General features: G+C 35.8%; 1 protein-coding gene across 4 annotated transcripts in view; it reads right to left on the reverse strand.

The window, feature by feature from the left end:
• Positions 1 to 15,817, reverse strand: part of TFPI (tissue factor pathway inhibitor) — a 104,059-nt gene that overhangs the window by 35,098 nt on the left and 53,144 nt on the right. For 3 of the 4 annotated variants that reach the window (XM_059928317.1, XM_059928316.1, XM_059928320.1), the window contains exon 2: positions 3,671 to 3,793. In XM_059928317.1, the coding sequence (XP_059784300.1) occupies positions 3,671 to 3,791 (121 nt within the window). In that variant the 5' untranslated portion in view covers positions 3,792 to 3,793. Of the gene's footprint in view, positions 1 to 1,330; positions 1,371 to 3,670; positions 3,794 to 15,817 lie in introns of those variants that run through there. The other variant, XM_059928319.1, reaches the window with a different exon arrangement.

A 15,817-nucleotide genomic window follows, 5' to 3' on the forward strand; every position in this document is an offset into this window, starting at 1 on the left:
CACAGATCTGTGTGACTGAGATTCCTTAATTGGCATTTAAGTCAAGCACATAGATTTAATTTTACAATTTCCACTCAATAAATTTTTCTAAACTTCACTTTATAAAAATTACAAATGGTTTCAGTGATGAAAGCAGGTAATGATTTTATAGCAATTTCCTAAAGAAAACACTAAGAATTAACTTTGAGTAATGTATTTTACTAATTATTATCTAGTTACTCATTTTTACCATACATATTTTATTGTATTTCTTACATGAATCCTATATTAGAATATTCTTTTGTGCAGTGAGCTTGCAACCTCGCACTTGAGCAAGCTCAAGTTTTGGGGGAGTGATCAGGTGGCCCCTTTGGACACACAGCCATGCCATGCCACTTAAAAGGGATGAAAGTTTGTCTTGTTTTCATTTTTTAATTTAGATAAACCTTTTCAAAAGTTAACAATCGTGTGTTGGTCATGTGTGTCAGGCACTGTGCTGTCATGGCAGATATGATAGTAAATTAGGTGGCAGTAACCACCCCCCCGCTTCATGGAGCATGCTGACACTAAAGACAGTTATATAAATATTCAAGAAGTTCAGGATGCTGTGTAAGTGTATAATAAGATACTTAAGCTTTTCTGAGTGGATCAGGGGTCACTTTCCTGAGACCTGAAGAAAGCGTTGACTGTGACAAGGATCTACCTAAGGCCATAAAACTGGAAAAAACATACAAGACAATGTAACAGGACGTTAATCTGATGTAGTGAGATAAACAGAATTATGGTTTATATGTAATTATTTTCATAATTAATTTCTTATATTGGGTTGGCCAAAAAGTTCGGGGTTTTCCATCACATCTTACGGAACTTTCTGGCCAGCCCAATATTTTATGTCTCACAGTCTGAGAATTAAAATCTCAGTCTTCCCTCCCCCTGTCCTGGGATGTTGAATGGAAGGCTTATGATAATATTTGGGGATGTGTCATATCCTTGACTATTAGAATCCTCATTCTCCTGGAATTTGTTTGGGAACCTAGAGCTTTAAGGTTAACCTACTATCTAGGAGTCTACATGCTACTTGACTCTCTAACTAAAATACTTGATTTCTCTGGAAAGGAAGAGCACAGACATGTACTCTGCCTCCTCTGTGCTAGGAAATATGCCAGATGCTTTTATGCAGTTTATATAACAACCATTTAAATGTAGTTATTTAGATCACTTACTTATAGATTAGGATACTGGGAGTCAGAGAGTTTACATAAACTCATCTAATTTTGCAAAGCTGCTATATGGCAAACTACACATGCATACTTAGGTCTGTCTGATTCTAAATGTTATGAAACATACTTGCCTTTCTCTGAATGCTCCCTGCTAATCTCGTCTCTCCCAGTCTAAAGGAATTTAAAAAAAAAAAAAAAAAAACCTTATCACCACTATTTTTTAATCATTTTTATCTTATCAAAAAGTTTCTCTATTTCATCCTCCCTGCTGGTTGAACTAATTTTAAAAAGTCTACTATTGACTTGTGAGGGAAGCCATAAAATCTTGTAATGTTTTTCAATAAAATGCTAGTACAGTATTTCAATGAAATGGCATACATCTATAAAATGATGGCATAACCTTGGCATATTGTGATAGATGGTATCTCCAAAATTGAATCGATACAGACACAGGATCATGCTATCACAAGATTAATTAAAAACAAAACAAAAGAAAACCAAAACTGCATAAGACTGTGCAGCCAGTCAGCTAAGTGGTCTTCAAATCTAGCTTTAAGATCAAAATTTTTCCTTATCCAGGTGGGTTTGGTCTGGATTTACCCAGAGATTTTAAACTTGGGTTTAATTATTGATGGGTTAATTCTGGTTTCTTGGCTGACTGTGGCAGCAGCAACAACTTCAGGAACATCCTGGTTAACTGGCATGCATTTTCTCAGCCTAATAGAGGGAGCTTGGATGAGGTGAATATTAGGAACACTTGGACTCTTTCTCCTCCCACTTTCTAAGATGGGATTGCCTGCTTTGCCCTGTTGGGACTTACTGTAACCTCTGCATTCCTTCTCTACCCAACCTCCAGAATATTAGAACTTTAGCCATCCCTTTTGAAAAATGAGTGGAATGAAGAATTAGAGTCCATCTCACAGTGCCCACATTCTTACTCTCATAAGGCACATAATGGTTTTTACTTTATCAAATAATGTTCCATCTTTAGGAAATTTTCCCAATAATATATATGTATTTTTCGGTGGCATATAATAATAAGCCTTTATTTTTCATTCATGGGTAGGATGTGAATGGCCCTTCTGATCCCAGCTGGGTTTGCTTCTTATCGACCGGTCAGCTGGGGGCTGATGTAGGCTGGGCCTGCCTGGGCAGATGGACTTCAAGCTGTGGGTCCAGTGGGTCTAGACCTTCAGATCTGCTCCCAGTGTCGCATTTTTGGGAGCAGGCTGAAGTGATGTAGCATGTACCATTTGGCCACTTCCCTGTGCCAAGCTCTCAGAGAGCCAAGTTTAGATGAGTCCCCCTTTTCTTTGTGTCAACAGCAGCACCCTTATGCATGCCTCTTATCATTTCACTTACTACATTACACTGAAATAATCTGTCTACATTAAAGTCTCCCTTGTGAAACCATGAAATTTTGGAGAAACTGGTCTCAGTCATCACTTCTTCCCTAGCACCTACCGGAGTTTCAGGCACATAAGATATATTTATTCAATCTTTATCAAAGGTTAGTACAAGGAACAAAGTCACATTAAAGAGCTGTTGGAGATACGAAATCAAAATGTATTTATGGAAATCTTTTGTACATCATAAACATATATACAAATGAATAGAAGCTATCACTTTGTTCAGTCTCTCATTATTAACAATGACGAGATTTTTATCACTAATTTACTAATTTGCCACAAAATATTACTTTTAAGAAAGAAATAAATCTATAATAACGATCACTACACAGTCTCCTCCTTGTTCTATTGTTTTATTGTTAAAACAGTTGATGCTTGAACAACACGGGTTTGAGATGCATGGGTTCACTTATACAAAATTTTTTTTCAGTAATAAATACTATAGTACTACGTGATCTGTGGTTGGCTGAATCTGCATGCAGAACGCAGGACTTAGAGGAATCATGGATACGGAGGGCTGACTATAAGTTATATGTGGATTTTTGCCTTCACTGATGGTTCGTGCCCCAACCCCTGCATTGCTCAAGGGTCAACTGTATTTTATTTTTAGACACATAACTTTATGGGATTAGAACTATCTTCTATTACCCAGATCTTCTGGTGTCCTGCTTGACTAGATTCTTACTTTGGACTCATCTGAGAAGTTTTTTATTTGAGGAATAAAGGCAAGGAGAGAATGACTGAAACCTCAGATGTTTGTACTTTCCTTTTCCTTCTCATACTTTTCCCAGACAAAGGGTGACATCAAGGTTCATAGAGAGTTGTATCTATATCATTTTGCTCCTTGCAATTTTTCAGAGGTACTTCAGTATTTAATATATAGTCTGAGAAAAAAGAGATCTTCCTTGCTAAAGTGACTTTTTTTTTGGACTAAGATTTTGGAAAAATGTCACTTCAATAAAAACTGATTTTTCTACAAGATGGAGAAAAATGTATTAAATTTTTGGATTAAAATTGAGAGCTTTGACTAGCTTAAAAAGATGAATGCTTCTAACATTTTACCTGTAATGTTTGTATGTTCTTCATCTTCCTCAGGAACAGCATTAAGAGGGGCAGAGGCACAACTAAGAAGCAGACATACAGAAACACAAAAAATCTGTTCTTTCTTCATTGCATCAATCATCTCTGAAATACAGAACACAGATATATCTAATAAATAAAATGTTAATGTGGATTTATATATAGACTAGTAGGAACCTTATGCATACCTCCACATGTAAATTTCTATGACATTTAATGTGTATTCTCATACATTTCTGTCCACAAATTCCATGAGTCATATTTAAAACATGTGTATTAGCATTCAATATTGTAGACACACATACTTTCAGTGCATATAGCTAATAATATTCAAGTGCAGAGGTCATATTTCAATCTTGAAAATACACATTAAAATGACAATAACTCAGAGACATGGGTAATCCTGATCAACATGACTAAGTATGTATTAAGATCCATTTTCATTTGCAATTCTATTTGCCACATCTTTCTCATAACTATTTTTTTTGAGTCAGAACTAATTTTACTTTAATTTTTCTTGCATTTTTCTATTATTTCTTTAACGCAACTTTCAATTTCTGATTTCTCTTTCCCTTTACTCCCATGTTCAAAAAAGAAACACATTTCCAAATTTTCATCTTTGTTTCCTTTAAAGTATGTTTCTGTTTTTATAACCAATTTCCTAACCAGGTTTTCTATGAGATTGCAAACAGAACTGTTGAAAAAAGAAATGTCTAACATTCTAGCCAGTCCTTTGTCCCAGTTCTTCTCCCTCAACTTAGGGAGTTATCTGATTCAAAAGAGTTTCATAGAAAAGTGACTTTAAGTGATAAATCAACACATTTACTCTCTATAGGAAACAGATTTCAGCAGGAGAGTTAGACTTCCTGTTTCAAAATTATTTAAAGATCAATAGCAAAAAATACTGGAAAAGCACATATAAATTTTTTTCTTTAAGGCTATTTTTCCTTTGGATTCAAAAGTGGAAGGAAATGTGTAATGTTCACACAGCATGGGAAGAGAAAAAGAAGAGAATGCATGCACGTGCTCAGCTGCTGATGCAATCGGAATCAGGAAGGAAAGAGCAATGTTATCAGTAAATGTTATTCAGAAATGCAGGAACAGATATTCCATCAAAAACAATTTAAAGAATATTCTGTTTATGTCTATAGTGGATCACAGCTGTAATACACATCATTAAAATGTAGTCATAATAAATAATAAAGTAATAAATGGCATTTGCTTTAAACTTCATTAAAATCACTAGTGAAATGTATAACCTATTTTCTCACAACACTTTGGAAATGTTAACACATTTTTGAATTTTAGTTGGTAGCAGTGTTACATAACTTCTAAATCATATCATAAAGTATTTGAATTCACAAATATATATGTATTTAAATGTATGCACAAATATACATATACACTGCTGACCTTTGACCAACATGGATTTGAACTGCATGGGTTCACTTATGCATGGATTTTTTTCAATAGTAAATGCTATAGTACTACACGATCCACGGTTGCTTGAATCCTTGGATGTGGAACCGCTGATATAGAGGAACTGTGGATATGAAGGAATTGTGCATATGGAAGGCCTAATCAGAATAGTGTGACTACTTTTCTTCATGGACTAGATTCACATAGCTTCAGCATAGCACTGATAGTTTCAGTTTGGAAGTGTCCCACCACTGGACCAATATGTTTGAGGTGGAGAGCTACAGGAGACTAGCACAGAATTGGTGGACCCTAAAAAAGTCAGGGGTCAGGGAATAGGAAAATGTCAAAACACTGCAAATCTTAATGTAAGTATATGAGTTTAAGGGTGGAGTGGACAGGTGTAGCTTCCAGGAGAAAGCAAGGGTGTTGGACATAAAAAACTATGAGTATGCTCTATAGCAAGCCATAGCTAATTAATGACTGATACTGAACTTCAATTCAAGTGAGCAGATTGCTAGTTCAGTACTTTTTCTTCTCCACAATGTTGCCTCTGAAAAGTGACCAAAACCACTAAATATTTCAATTTCTAAGAGCAGTGTAGAAGACTGATTTGGGTGCGCCACTGAAAAAATAGTACAACTTGTTATAACATTCATAAAACTGTAATTTGTGGAGATCAACTAGAGTGAACTGATGTAATTATATATTATTGTAATGAACTTATTTTTAAATTTCAAAATGCATTATTACATTGTAAAATGACAAACAAGATAGCAAACCCGACCTGAAGCTATGCATTGATTAACACACTTCTTACACATCCTTGTACCTTTCTGTACTCTATTGTCTTAAATAGCTGGCCCCATTAAAAATATGTATTACCCAACCTGGTATCATACACAAAAATTGATTCAAGAGAATTCAACCATCTAAATGTGAAAGATAAAACATTAAATTTTAGGAGAAAAAACATATGAGAATATATTCATGATGAGGCTGGCAAGCATTTTTGAATCAAGATATAGACAGCACCAATTAAAAATAAAATACTGATAATTGGATTTCATTAAAATCAAGAACTTCTGTTCAACAAAGGAAGCACCATTAAGATACTGAAAAGGCAAGCTGTGAGGAAGTATTTGAAATTCATACATCTTAAGATTATATATTGAAAATGTATAAAGAACTACAAATAAATATGCAATTAAAAATGGATTAAAGATTGTACAGGCACTTTTCAATAGATTATATATATACAGTCAATAAGCATATTAAAAGATGCTCAACATCATTACTCATCAAAAAATACAAATCAGCACTATTATGAGATACCACAACTAAAATTAATAAAAACTGACAATACAAAATGTTGGTGAGGATGTGGACCTTTAACATTGGTGGGATTATGCTATGGTCTGAATGTTTGTGTTCCCCCAAGTCCTTATGTAGAATTCTAACTCCCAAAGGTGATGGTATTAGGAAGCAGGACATTTCAGAAGGGATTAGATCATGAGGGATGGGATGTGTTCTTATAAAAGAGATCCCACAGAGGTCCCTTGTACCTTCCGTCATGTAAGGACACAGCGAGAAGGCACCAGCTATGAACCAGGAAGAGGGTCTTCACTCTTGCTAAATCCTCTTTAATTTGTGATCTGTCATCAGAAGTTATTTAAGCAAGAATATATTACATGAATGTGTTGAGTCAGTGACTACTTGTGCATAATAATATGTTAGTCACAAAGGGAGATTTAAAAATCTAGAGAAAGCCTTGACCCTTAAGGAATTTATGTTCAACCAATTGAATTAAATACAAATGCAATGTTAAGTGCCAAGATGAATTGTGAGAATATCTTTGCATATACCAGGCACATAGTAGTGGGCAATAAATATATGTTAAATTATTTACCTTGAATAAAAATAGTATTTATACATTAGGGCAATAAACTAGAAATTCTAAGCTCAGCTCTGCCAGCAACCTAAGTAACCTTTGGAAATTTACGTTTCTGAATCTGATTCAAAAAATGCTTGACTTGGGCTAGATTGTCCTTAAATTACATTTCAGTTCTAAAAATTTATGCATTTGAACTAACACATTTTACTCACTTTGCGGAATAACATAGTTATGTCATATAACTTACATTTTATAGTCACTTTAATGATAATTTGCAGCATCAATTTTAACCTTTTTAGTCAAGGTATGTTCCTAGAATACCAGTTCAGCAAGATGTTATTAGTTATTATATTTAAAAAGTGTTCATAGATTAATATATATTTATATCTAAGTTTAAAAATTTATATAGGTTTCTTAACTCTAGGACTTTTAAAGAATCCTTAATGTGGTAATGTGCAATAGTATCTTCTATGGGAGATATAGTAACTGCATTTCCAAATTTATATGTCAAGGGACTATTTTCCCATAAAATATTTTCGGAAAATATCTTGAGAGATAATATTACAGATAAGAAAAAGTCAGTAGGTTTTCCGAGCTAGAAAAATATTAAAAAGTATGATATGCTTTGTGTATTAATAAAATCCAGCATGTATGGAAAGATGTTGAGAGGGCAAAATTATAAGTGGAATTAACAGCTAGAATGTTGCAAATCAGATTGAAATTATGAAAAGGGAGTTATCAGTGAACTACAGAGAAAGGGGCAGGCATTTTGAGTTAGTATTGATAAAACTGAGTCATTGAATAGATACAGAATATGAAGGTCAGAGGATTCAAGTATATGCTGAGTGAATTGTTGTGCTAGTCATACAACTTGGTAAATTAATATAAATATTGATTGGTGTACATATTAGGGATGAATTCGGTCAGGACAGATTACATTTTTTTTTTTTTTTAAATGAAAGCTTCATTTATTTATTTTTGGCTGTGTTGGGTCTTCGTTTCTATGTGAGGGCTTTCTCCAGTTGCGGCGAGCGGGGGCCACCCTTCATCGCGGTGTGCGGACCTCTCACTGTCGCGGCCTCTCTTGTTGCGGAGCACAAGCTCCAGACGCACAGACTCAGCAGTTGTGGCGCACAGACTCAGCAGTTGTGGCTCACGGGCCCAGTTGCTCTGCAGCATGTGGGATCCTCCCAGACCAGGGCTCGAACCCGTGTCCCCTGCATTGGCAGGCAGACTCTCCACCACTGCGCCACCAGGGAAGCCCAGGACAGATTACATTTGAGGTTATGTTTTCTAAGTGGAACAGTATAAGGGCAGTTAAAGACACAAGGCAGGAGATAGGAAATATTTTGCTGTAGCCCCATCATCATCATTAGGGAGGATCATTTTGACAAGGGAAAAGGTGTCCAATACGTCATTCCCAGCTCCCCTTTCAACTTTATTTCCTGTCAGTCTTTTCTGTAATTACTCAGCTTTATGGATACTGTCTACTAATCCCTTGGCTCCACTGAAGCTGTTGATTCTTGAACATAGCATATTCATTCTAGGTTTAGTACTTTAAATTTGTTATTTCCTGTCATGGGAGCACTCTTCTACAAGATCCTGGAATGACAGACTCCCTTCTTTTAGTTAGGACACTTATCAGGTATCCTCTCTCCAAAAGACCTTCTTTGAGCACCATATTTAAAAAGTAACAACCACCAGTTCCTCTATTACTCTCTACCCCCAATAACTTGAGGGTTCTTTTTAAAGATTTTTTTGTGTTTTCATTATTGAATTGTAGGAGCTCTTTATATATTATGGATATAAGTTCTTTGCCAAATATATATAAGTATTCTATCTTGGTCTATGTCTTATCTCTTCAATTTTATACATATATTTTGATAAGCACAAACTTTTAATTTTGATAATTTCAATTCTAAAAAATGTTTCAATAGCTATAACTATATCCACAGAGTTGTATAAACATCACCACAATCAATTTTAGAATATTTTCATTACCCTATAAGGAAATTTCTCACCCTTTCGCCATCACCCCCAGCAATTTTCCCATCCCCACGTTCCTAGGAAACCATTAATATAATTTCTGTTTCTATATATCACCTAATTCTAGACATTGCATATAATGGCTTTGAGTCTGGCTTCTTTCATTTAGCATAATGTTTACAAGGTTAACCCATACTGTAGCATATATCAGTACTTAATTTCTTTTTTTAAAACTTTACTTATTTATTTATTTTCGGCTGCGGTGGGTCTTCGTTGCTGCGCGCAGGCTTTCTCTAGTTGCTGTGAGTGGGGGCTACTCTTTGTTGCGGTGCGCGGGCTTCTTATTGCGGTGGCTTCTCTTGTTGCTGAGCATGGGCTCTAGGCATGCGGGCTTCAGTAGTTGCAGCACACAGGCTCAGTAGTTGTGGCTTGTGGGCTCTAGAGCGCAGGCTCAGTAGTTGTGGCACACAGGCTTAGTTGCTCAGTGGCATGTGAGATCTTCCCAGACCAGGGCTCGAACCCGTGTCCCCTGCATTGGCAGGTGGATTCTTAACCACCGTGCCACCAGGGAAGTCCCAGTACTTAATTTCTTTTTATTGCTAAAAGTATTCTATAAATATACCACAATTTATTTATCCATTCATCATTTAACGAACATTTGTGCTGTTACCACTTTTTTGATATTATGAATAATGCTGCTATGAACATCTGTGCACGAGTTTTTGTAAGGACATATGTTTTTATTCCTTTTAGGTATATACCTAGGAATGAAATTATTGGATCATATGATAGTTCTGTTTAGTCATTTGAGGAACTGCCAAACTGTTTTCCAAAGCAGCTGCACCATTTTACATTCCTAAAAGTAATGACTCGTTTGTTTTTGGAATAGCACTTATCACCACTTACATATTTATTTGCATACATAGTCACTGTCTCTCCATCACTACAGCATTTTCCATTCTTAGCATAACATTCACAATTCTATGTTCAATACCCAACATAATGACTGACATAAGGATAAATAAATGAATTAATGTGGATAAACTTTGTGAATTAAAATTAGGTTACAATATGGATCATTTGATATATCCATACAGTTTTATTTATTTCTACCAATCCCACCAAAAAATAGACATTAGAATCAATATGATGGAATGTCCATCTATCCACATTTATTTTTCTAATTGTGTCTTTTGTATTGCTTATTCCACTTTTCTGGAAGTATAAAATATTTTAATTGAAAAATTTGTTTAAAAAGAAATTTTTCAAAGAAAATATAAAATGAATAGAGTAGATTTCTATTTGTAAAATTTTGCTTAAGTGATAGGTAATTTGCAACTCAAAGAAAGAAGACAGGGTGATTGCTTAAATCCAGTCAAGAGATGGTGAGTGTGTAGGAGAGATGACTAAAGAAAGGTGTGCTTAGAAAAGAGGTAATTAGGTGAAAGAAATGTATTATTTATTACTTCGCTATTTATTTATGATATTAATATTCTTGAGAGGGTATGTGAAAGAAAGGCAAGTGGTCTGTGTGAATCTAGTAGGTGAGGAGCCAAAAATGGAAAGGAAAAATGAAGAACTTTGAGGTTTTCACTTGTTGAGGATATGAGCTCATCTATGAACTTCATTTAAACTATAATACTCTTAAAAATCCTATCCTATATGAAATATTACACCTATGTTAAGAAAACTGAAGCTCAGAAAGGGAATATAATTTTTCCAAGTAGAATGAAACTGAGCTAATATTTGCACCTATATCTGTGTAACCTCAGAGCTCAAGGTCACATCACCATACCAAGCTGCTGTCCCAAGAATTGGTCAATCTGTCTCAGCATTGTCTAGAAAGCACCTTACCTCCAGCTGCCTTCAAGGTTATTCTGGTTTGCTTGACAAGTATATTACTGTGGTAGAGGTGGCTATATCCCATATGGAAACCAAGAGCCGTCAAATCAATCCAAGTAATGCCCTAAGTAACATCTCTCTCCCTCCCTCCCTCCCTCGCCCCTTCCTCCTTCCTTTCCTCCTCCCTCCCTCCCTTCCTTTTGCATGTTTAGTGGTTAAGAGGAGGGATCTGGATTAACACTGTGATATGAGCTGAACTGTGTCCTCTCCAAATTCATATGTTAACGTCTTACCACCCAGTACATCGGAATGTGACTGTATTTGGAGATAAGACCTTTGAATAGATAATTAAGGATAAATGAAGTCATTGGGGTGGGTCTTATGACTGGTGTCTTTAGTAAAAAAAAGAGAACGCAGACACACAGAGAAAGACTGACTACCTATAAACCCAGGAGAGAGGCCTTAGAAGAAATAAACCCTGTTGACACCTTGATCTCAAACTCTAGCCTTCAGAACTGTAAGGAAATACATTTCTGTTGTTTAAGCTACCCAGTCTGTCATACTTTGTTTATGGCAGTTCTAGTAACCTAGTACAGACTGTAAAACTTTAAATACCAGTTCGGTACCTTACTAGTTACGTGAATTTGACAATATATTTATCCTCTCTTTGCCTCTATTTACTCATTTATAGACTGGGTATTTTACTAAAACCTATTTATAGAGTGTGAGGATTAAATGGAAAGGTCATTAGAATGATGACTAATAAATTTTAGCTATTATAATCATTTTAAGTAATCCTTGACATCATTTTGGGTGTAGTGTAAAAAAGGAAGCAAAATATTTTGCTTATTCTTTGTTGAGCTATATTGAGCTTATTCTTTGTTGAGAATGTCATCTCAGACTCTTTGAAAATCTAAACAATTGAAAATATAGCACTGATTTGTAAAGCCCTTAGGCCCAAACTGAGAGACATTTTTGTTATAATTTGGTTAGGTATGGGAGGTTTCCTGGGCTACAAGTTGTAAGATGAGGCAGTACAAATCTTAATGTAAAATGAATGTTTTTCTAAGAATCCAAGTCCATTGGAGCTAGAAATATGTTGGCAATTTGGCTTTGGTGAGAACAACTCAAAGGAAATGGCAATGGATGTTGATGTGGATGAGAACTTGTGGCAGGATTCAAAGAGCAAAAAGCTCACAGGTAATGGAAGAGACCAATAGTAGGCTGGAAGGATAGCGTTAAATTTCTTTCTTTCTTTTTTTTTTTAAATTTTGGCGGTGTTGGGTCTTCGTTGCTGCATGCGGGCTTTCTCTAGTTGCTGCGAGCGGGGGCTACTCTTCGTTGTGGTGTGCAGGCTTTCTCATTGAGGCGGCTTCTCTTGTTGCGGAGCACAGGCTCTAGGCGCACAGGCTTCAGTAGTTGCAGCACGTGGGCTCAGTAGTTGTGGCATGCAGGCCCTAGAGCACATGGGCTTTAGTAGTTGTGGCTCATGGGCTCTAGAGTGCAGGCTCAGTAGTTGTGGCGCATGGGCTTAGTTGCTCCACGGCATGTGGGATCTTCCTGGACCAGGGATCGAACCCGTGTCCCCTGCATTGGCAGGCAGATTCTTAACCACTGCGCCACCAGGGAAGTCCCCAGCATTAAAGTTCTAATACATCATTTTGGGAAAGGCATATAACAACATGTAGGCAGTTATTACTCTATTCTATCATTAGTTTTGGGGTACACTCTTGTTATTTTGTCATCTTATAAATTTATCTGGAAAAATCACATGTTGTGTTTACGTGTATATTATCATCATGGTGCTTATATAATTTAAACTTCCTAGTTCAGATTTTCTTTATCACACATCATTGAACTTTTTCTTTTTTAAAATATTACTATTAATCTCTAAGTTTAATGAGTACTTTGCCATGTCTAAAAGAAATTTCATGTTGGCTGCTTATTTATTTGCAGTGTAGCAATGAAAGACAGGAGAGACAAAACCCAACAACCAGAAAAAAAGAAAAAATATAACTTGAAAAATAATTCCAATTTTCTGCTCAGCAGTGGCAATGTTGTTATCCTCTTGGTGTTTAATACTTCCCTCCACTCAATTTGGCTGAACCCTGGGGGAGCTGCCCACTAAAACCTAGAGCTTGTTTTTATCTCTAACCTTTGTGCTTTCTTGGCTGTTTCTCATTTTGGGTGAGTTTGCAGTGCCCTAACACCAAGGATAATGAATGAAGAAAGGTAACATGAGAATAAATCTACAGTAAGTGGAGGAAGACAAAAAGCCCTATTGGTATTCTTACAGTTTCTTCTTTTTAATGTTTTGAAGTTCATTTTTTATAAGTAGTATTTTCAACTGAAAATTCCCAAATATTCACAATTAGAGTTTGGAAATGGATTTTTGTTAAATATATTTCTCACTAGACTTCCAACACTTGTTCCGGAATAGAGTTACTGAAATTGCGTAATCTCAGTGAGAGATTTGAGAGCCAGATTTTTCTCAGGAAAAGAGTATTTTTCTAAATAAATACATTGTGAAAATACAAATGTTTGGGCAGTTTCCCAAGAGAGATGTAAGGCTGTGTAACTGCACGGCTGCCACATACCAAATTCTAACAAGTCAGTACAGAGCCTTATCTCTTCATTAACTTCCCCCCTGGATCTCACATTACTGAGGCATTGAGTCATCACTATAAGCATTATTTTGGTATCAGGATTATTTATCTATGACCTACAGTTAAAATTAAGATCAAATTTCCTGAGGCTCTGGCTGTATGGTATATTCACCACATTTATTTTAAGAATGATAATAGAAGTACAAAGATATATCATTATAAAACATTTGTATTTTGTAATGATTTATTATTTTTTGAAGTGGTTTCTTACCTATTAGGTTACTGTATCTTTTTTTTTAATTTATTAAATTTATTTATTTTTGGTTGGGTTGGGTCTTCGCTGCTGCAAGTGGGCTTTCTCAAGTTGCGGCGAGAGGGGGCTGCTCTTCGTTGCAGTGTGCAGGCTTCTCATTGTGGTGGGTTCTCTTGTTGCAGAGCACGGGCTCTAAGCACGTGGGCTTCAGTAGTTGTGGCACACAGGCTCAGTAATTGTGGCTCGCAGGCTCTAGAGTGCAGGCTCAGTAGTTGTGGCACACGGGCTTAGTTGCTCCGCAGCATGTGGGATCTTCCCGGACCAGGGCTCAAACACGTGACCCCTGCATTGGCAGGCGGATTCTTAACCACTGCGCCACCAGGGAAGCCCCAGGTTACTGTATCTTGATAATAATGCTGTGTAGCCAGTGGGGCAGGTATACTGAATTTATGTTAGAGATACATGGTTTGTTTTCCAACCTCATATGCCCAGGTGGCTAGTAAGTGACAGAGGCAGGATAGGATCCCAAAGCACCCTTAAAATAAAAAAGATTTGTGGAATAGAGACCAAATCCAATGCAGGAAACTATAATTAAATGTATTAATCACTTAGTCTCTCTCTGTTTACTTCTTTTTGCGATATACCTTTATTGTGACTTGAAGAAGATGATTAGGCAATATCACCATGGGAACTACGGGATAAAAATTGATTTCTCAAAATAATTGATTTCTCTGGTTTGCTAATCCTACAAGTACAATTAACTGACCAATATAAGTTTTTACTGTGATCATCACTGTAATTTTTGATTCAGTAAGTTGTCTAAATGTTTTCTATTCCTAGCTTTAGCTCTACACTTCATTAGTAATTATACTTATTACTGTGTAAATATTTCCACATCACTCTATCCATATATATGGGTAGCTAGTTTTTGGCCCAAGCCTTAGCGAACCATATTAGATTAGGGAATAGGTCATAAACCTTAGAAAACTTAGGTGTTTGCCTCTCATACCTGGGAAGAGGATACAGAAGTTCACCCATCAGTCAAAGCCTGAATGAATAGATTAGAAGAAGTCTACACAAGGGAACATCTAAAAGAGGTACTTGAAAAATCTGTTAAGTAACATATTTTCTCTTTTTTCTCCAAACTTTAGAAGAAATAGAAACCACATATACACGCATTTAAAAAAATCTTGGCTAAAGACTAGAGTTGAAAAGAGCAAATTCCTACTTTACTTAAGCCCCATTTCAAACATGTAATTATAGTCAGCTCTTGAAATATCTGGGATTAATTTTCATATTGTCGATTAAGTCTTTGTTTAGATTTTCTCTCTAGATGCCTGCTTTTAAGCCACCTTATTTTTGTTTTTACCATGGGGTGGTGAAATTACAGTTTGTCACTTTAATGATAATAAATCATAATACAAAAAGCAGTTTCCAATAATGAGCCTTAATTATTATTTCTTTCTCATTTATATTTCACACTCTAAGAGAATGATGTTAACTTAACCTCATTTGATAGAGAAAACAAACAGTGGTTCAAAATGATAAAATAACTTTTCCAAGAAAACAGCTTGTAAGCGGTTGTGCAGATGTACTAATTCTAAAGCAAATGCCTTAGTTATTGCTTTATACTGTCAAATTAAAAAAAAAAGTTTTGGTAAAAGAAAATGTAAATATTAGTAAAAATTATATTTACACATTCCTCTGTGGATTGATTAGTGTGATTTGTTGTAATAAAAATGGTTAAGTCAAAATTTGAAAAAGACACTACAGATTTGATTAAGGCAGTCATCATCTTAGAATGAAACCATGCTCCAAAGCATGTTGGCAGCCTAAGTTTTTTGGAACTCTGAGCATGCAATATTATAAAGGAAGTTTATGTTGATAGGCCAGCTGGTAAAAAATGAGTGAAAGAGCCTCAATGCTTAAGGTAGGCAATCATCAGTGACCTAGTCCAGGTTAGAGGTTTGGCAAGAATGCTGAATTAGACCTCGTTCAAGGTAGTTTTTCTTTGCTATCACTTCCAACCAGCCAACACGGCTTGAAATGGATCTTTGTTAGGTAAGGATACAAGTGATTTTGTGGATAAAGCTCACAGGAGCTATCTTAGTCTACTACGGCTGCCATAAGAA

The sequence above is a fragment of the Balaenoptera ricei genome, chromosome 7 (genome assembly GCF_028023285.1).
Source record: "Balaenoptera ricei isolate mBalRic1 chromosome 7, mBalRic1.hap2, whole genome shotgun sequence".
Lineage (NCBI taxonomy): Eukaryota > Metazoa > Chordata > Mammalia > Artiodactyla > Balaenopteridae > Balaenoptera > Balaenoptera ricei.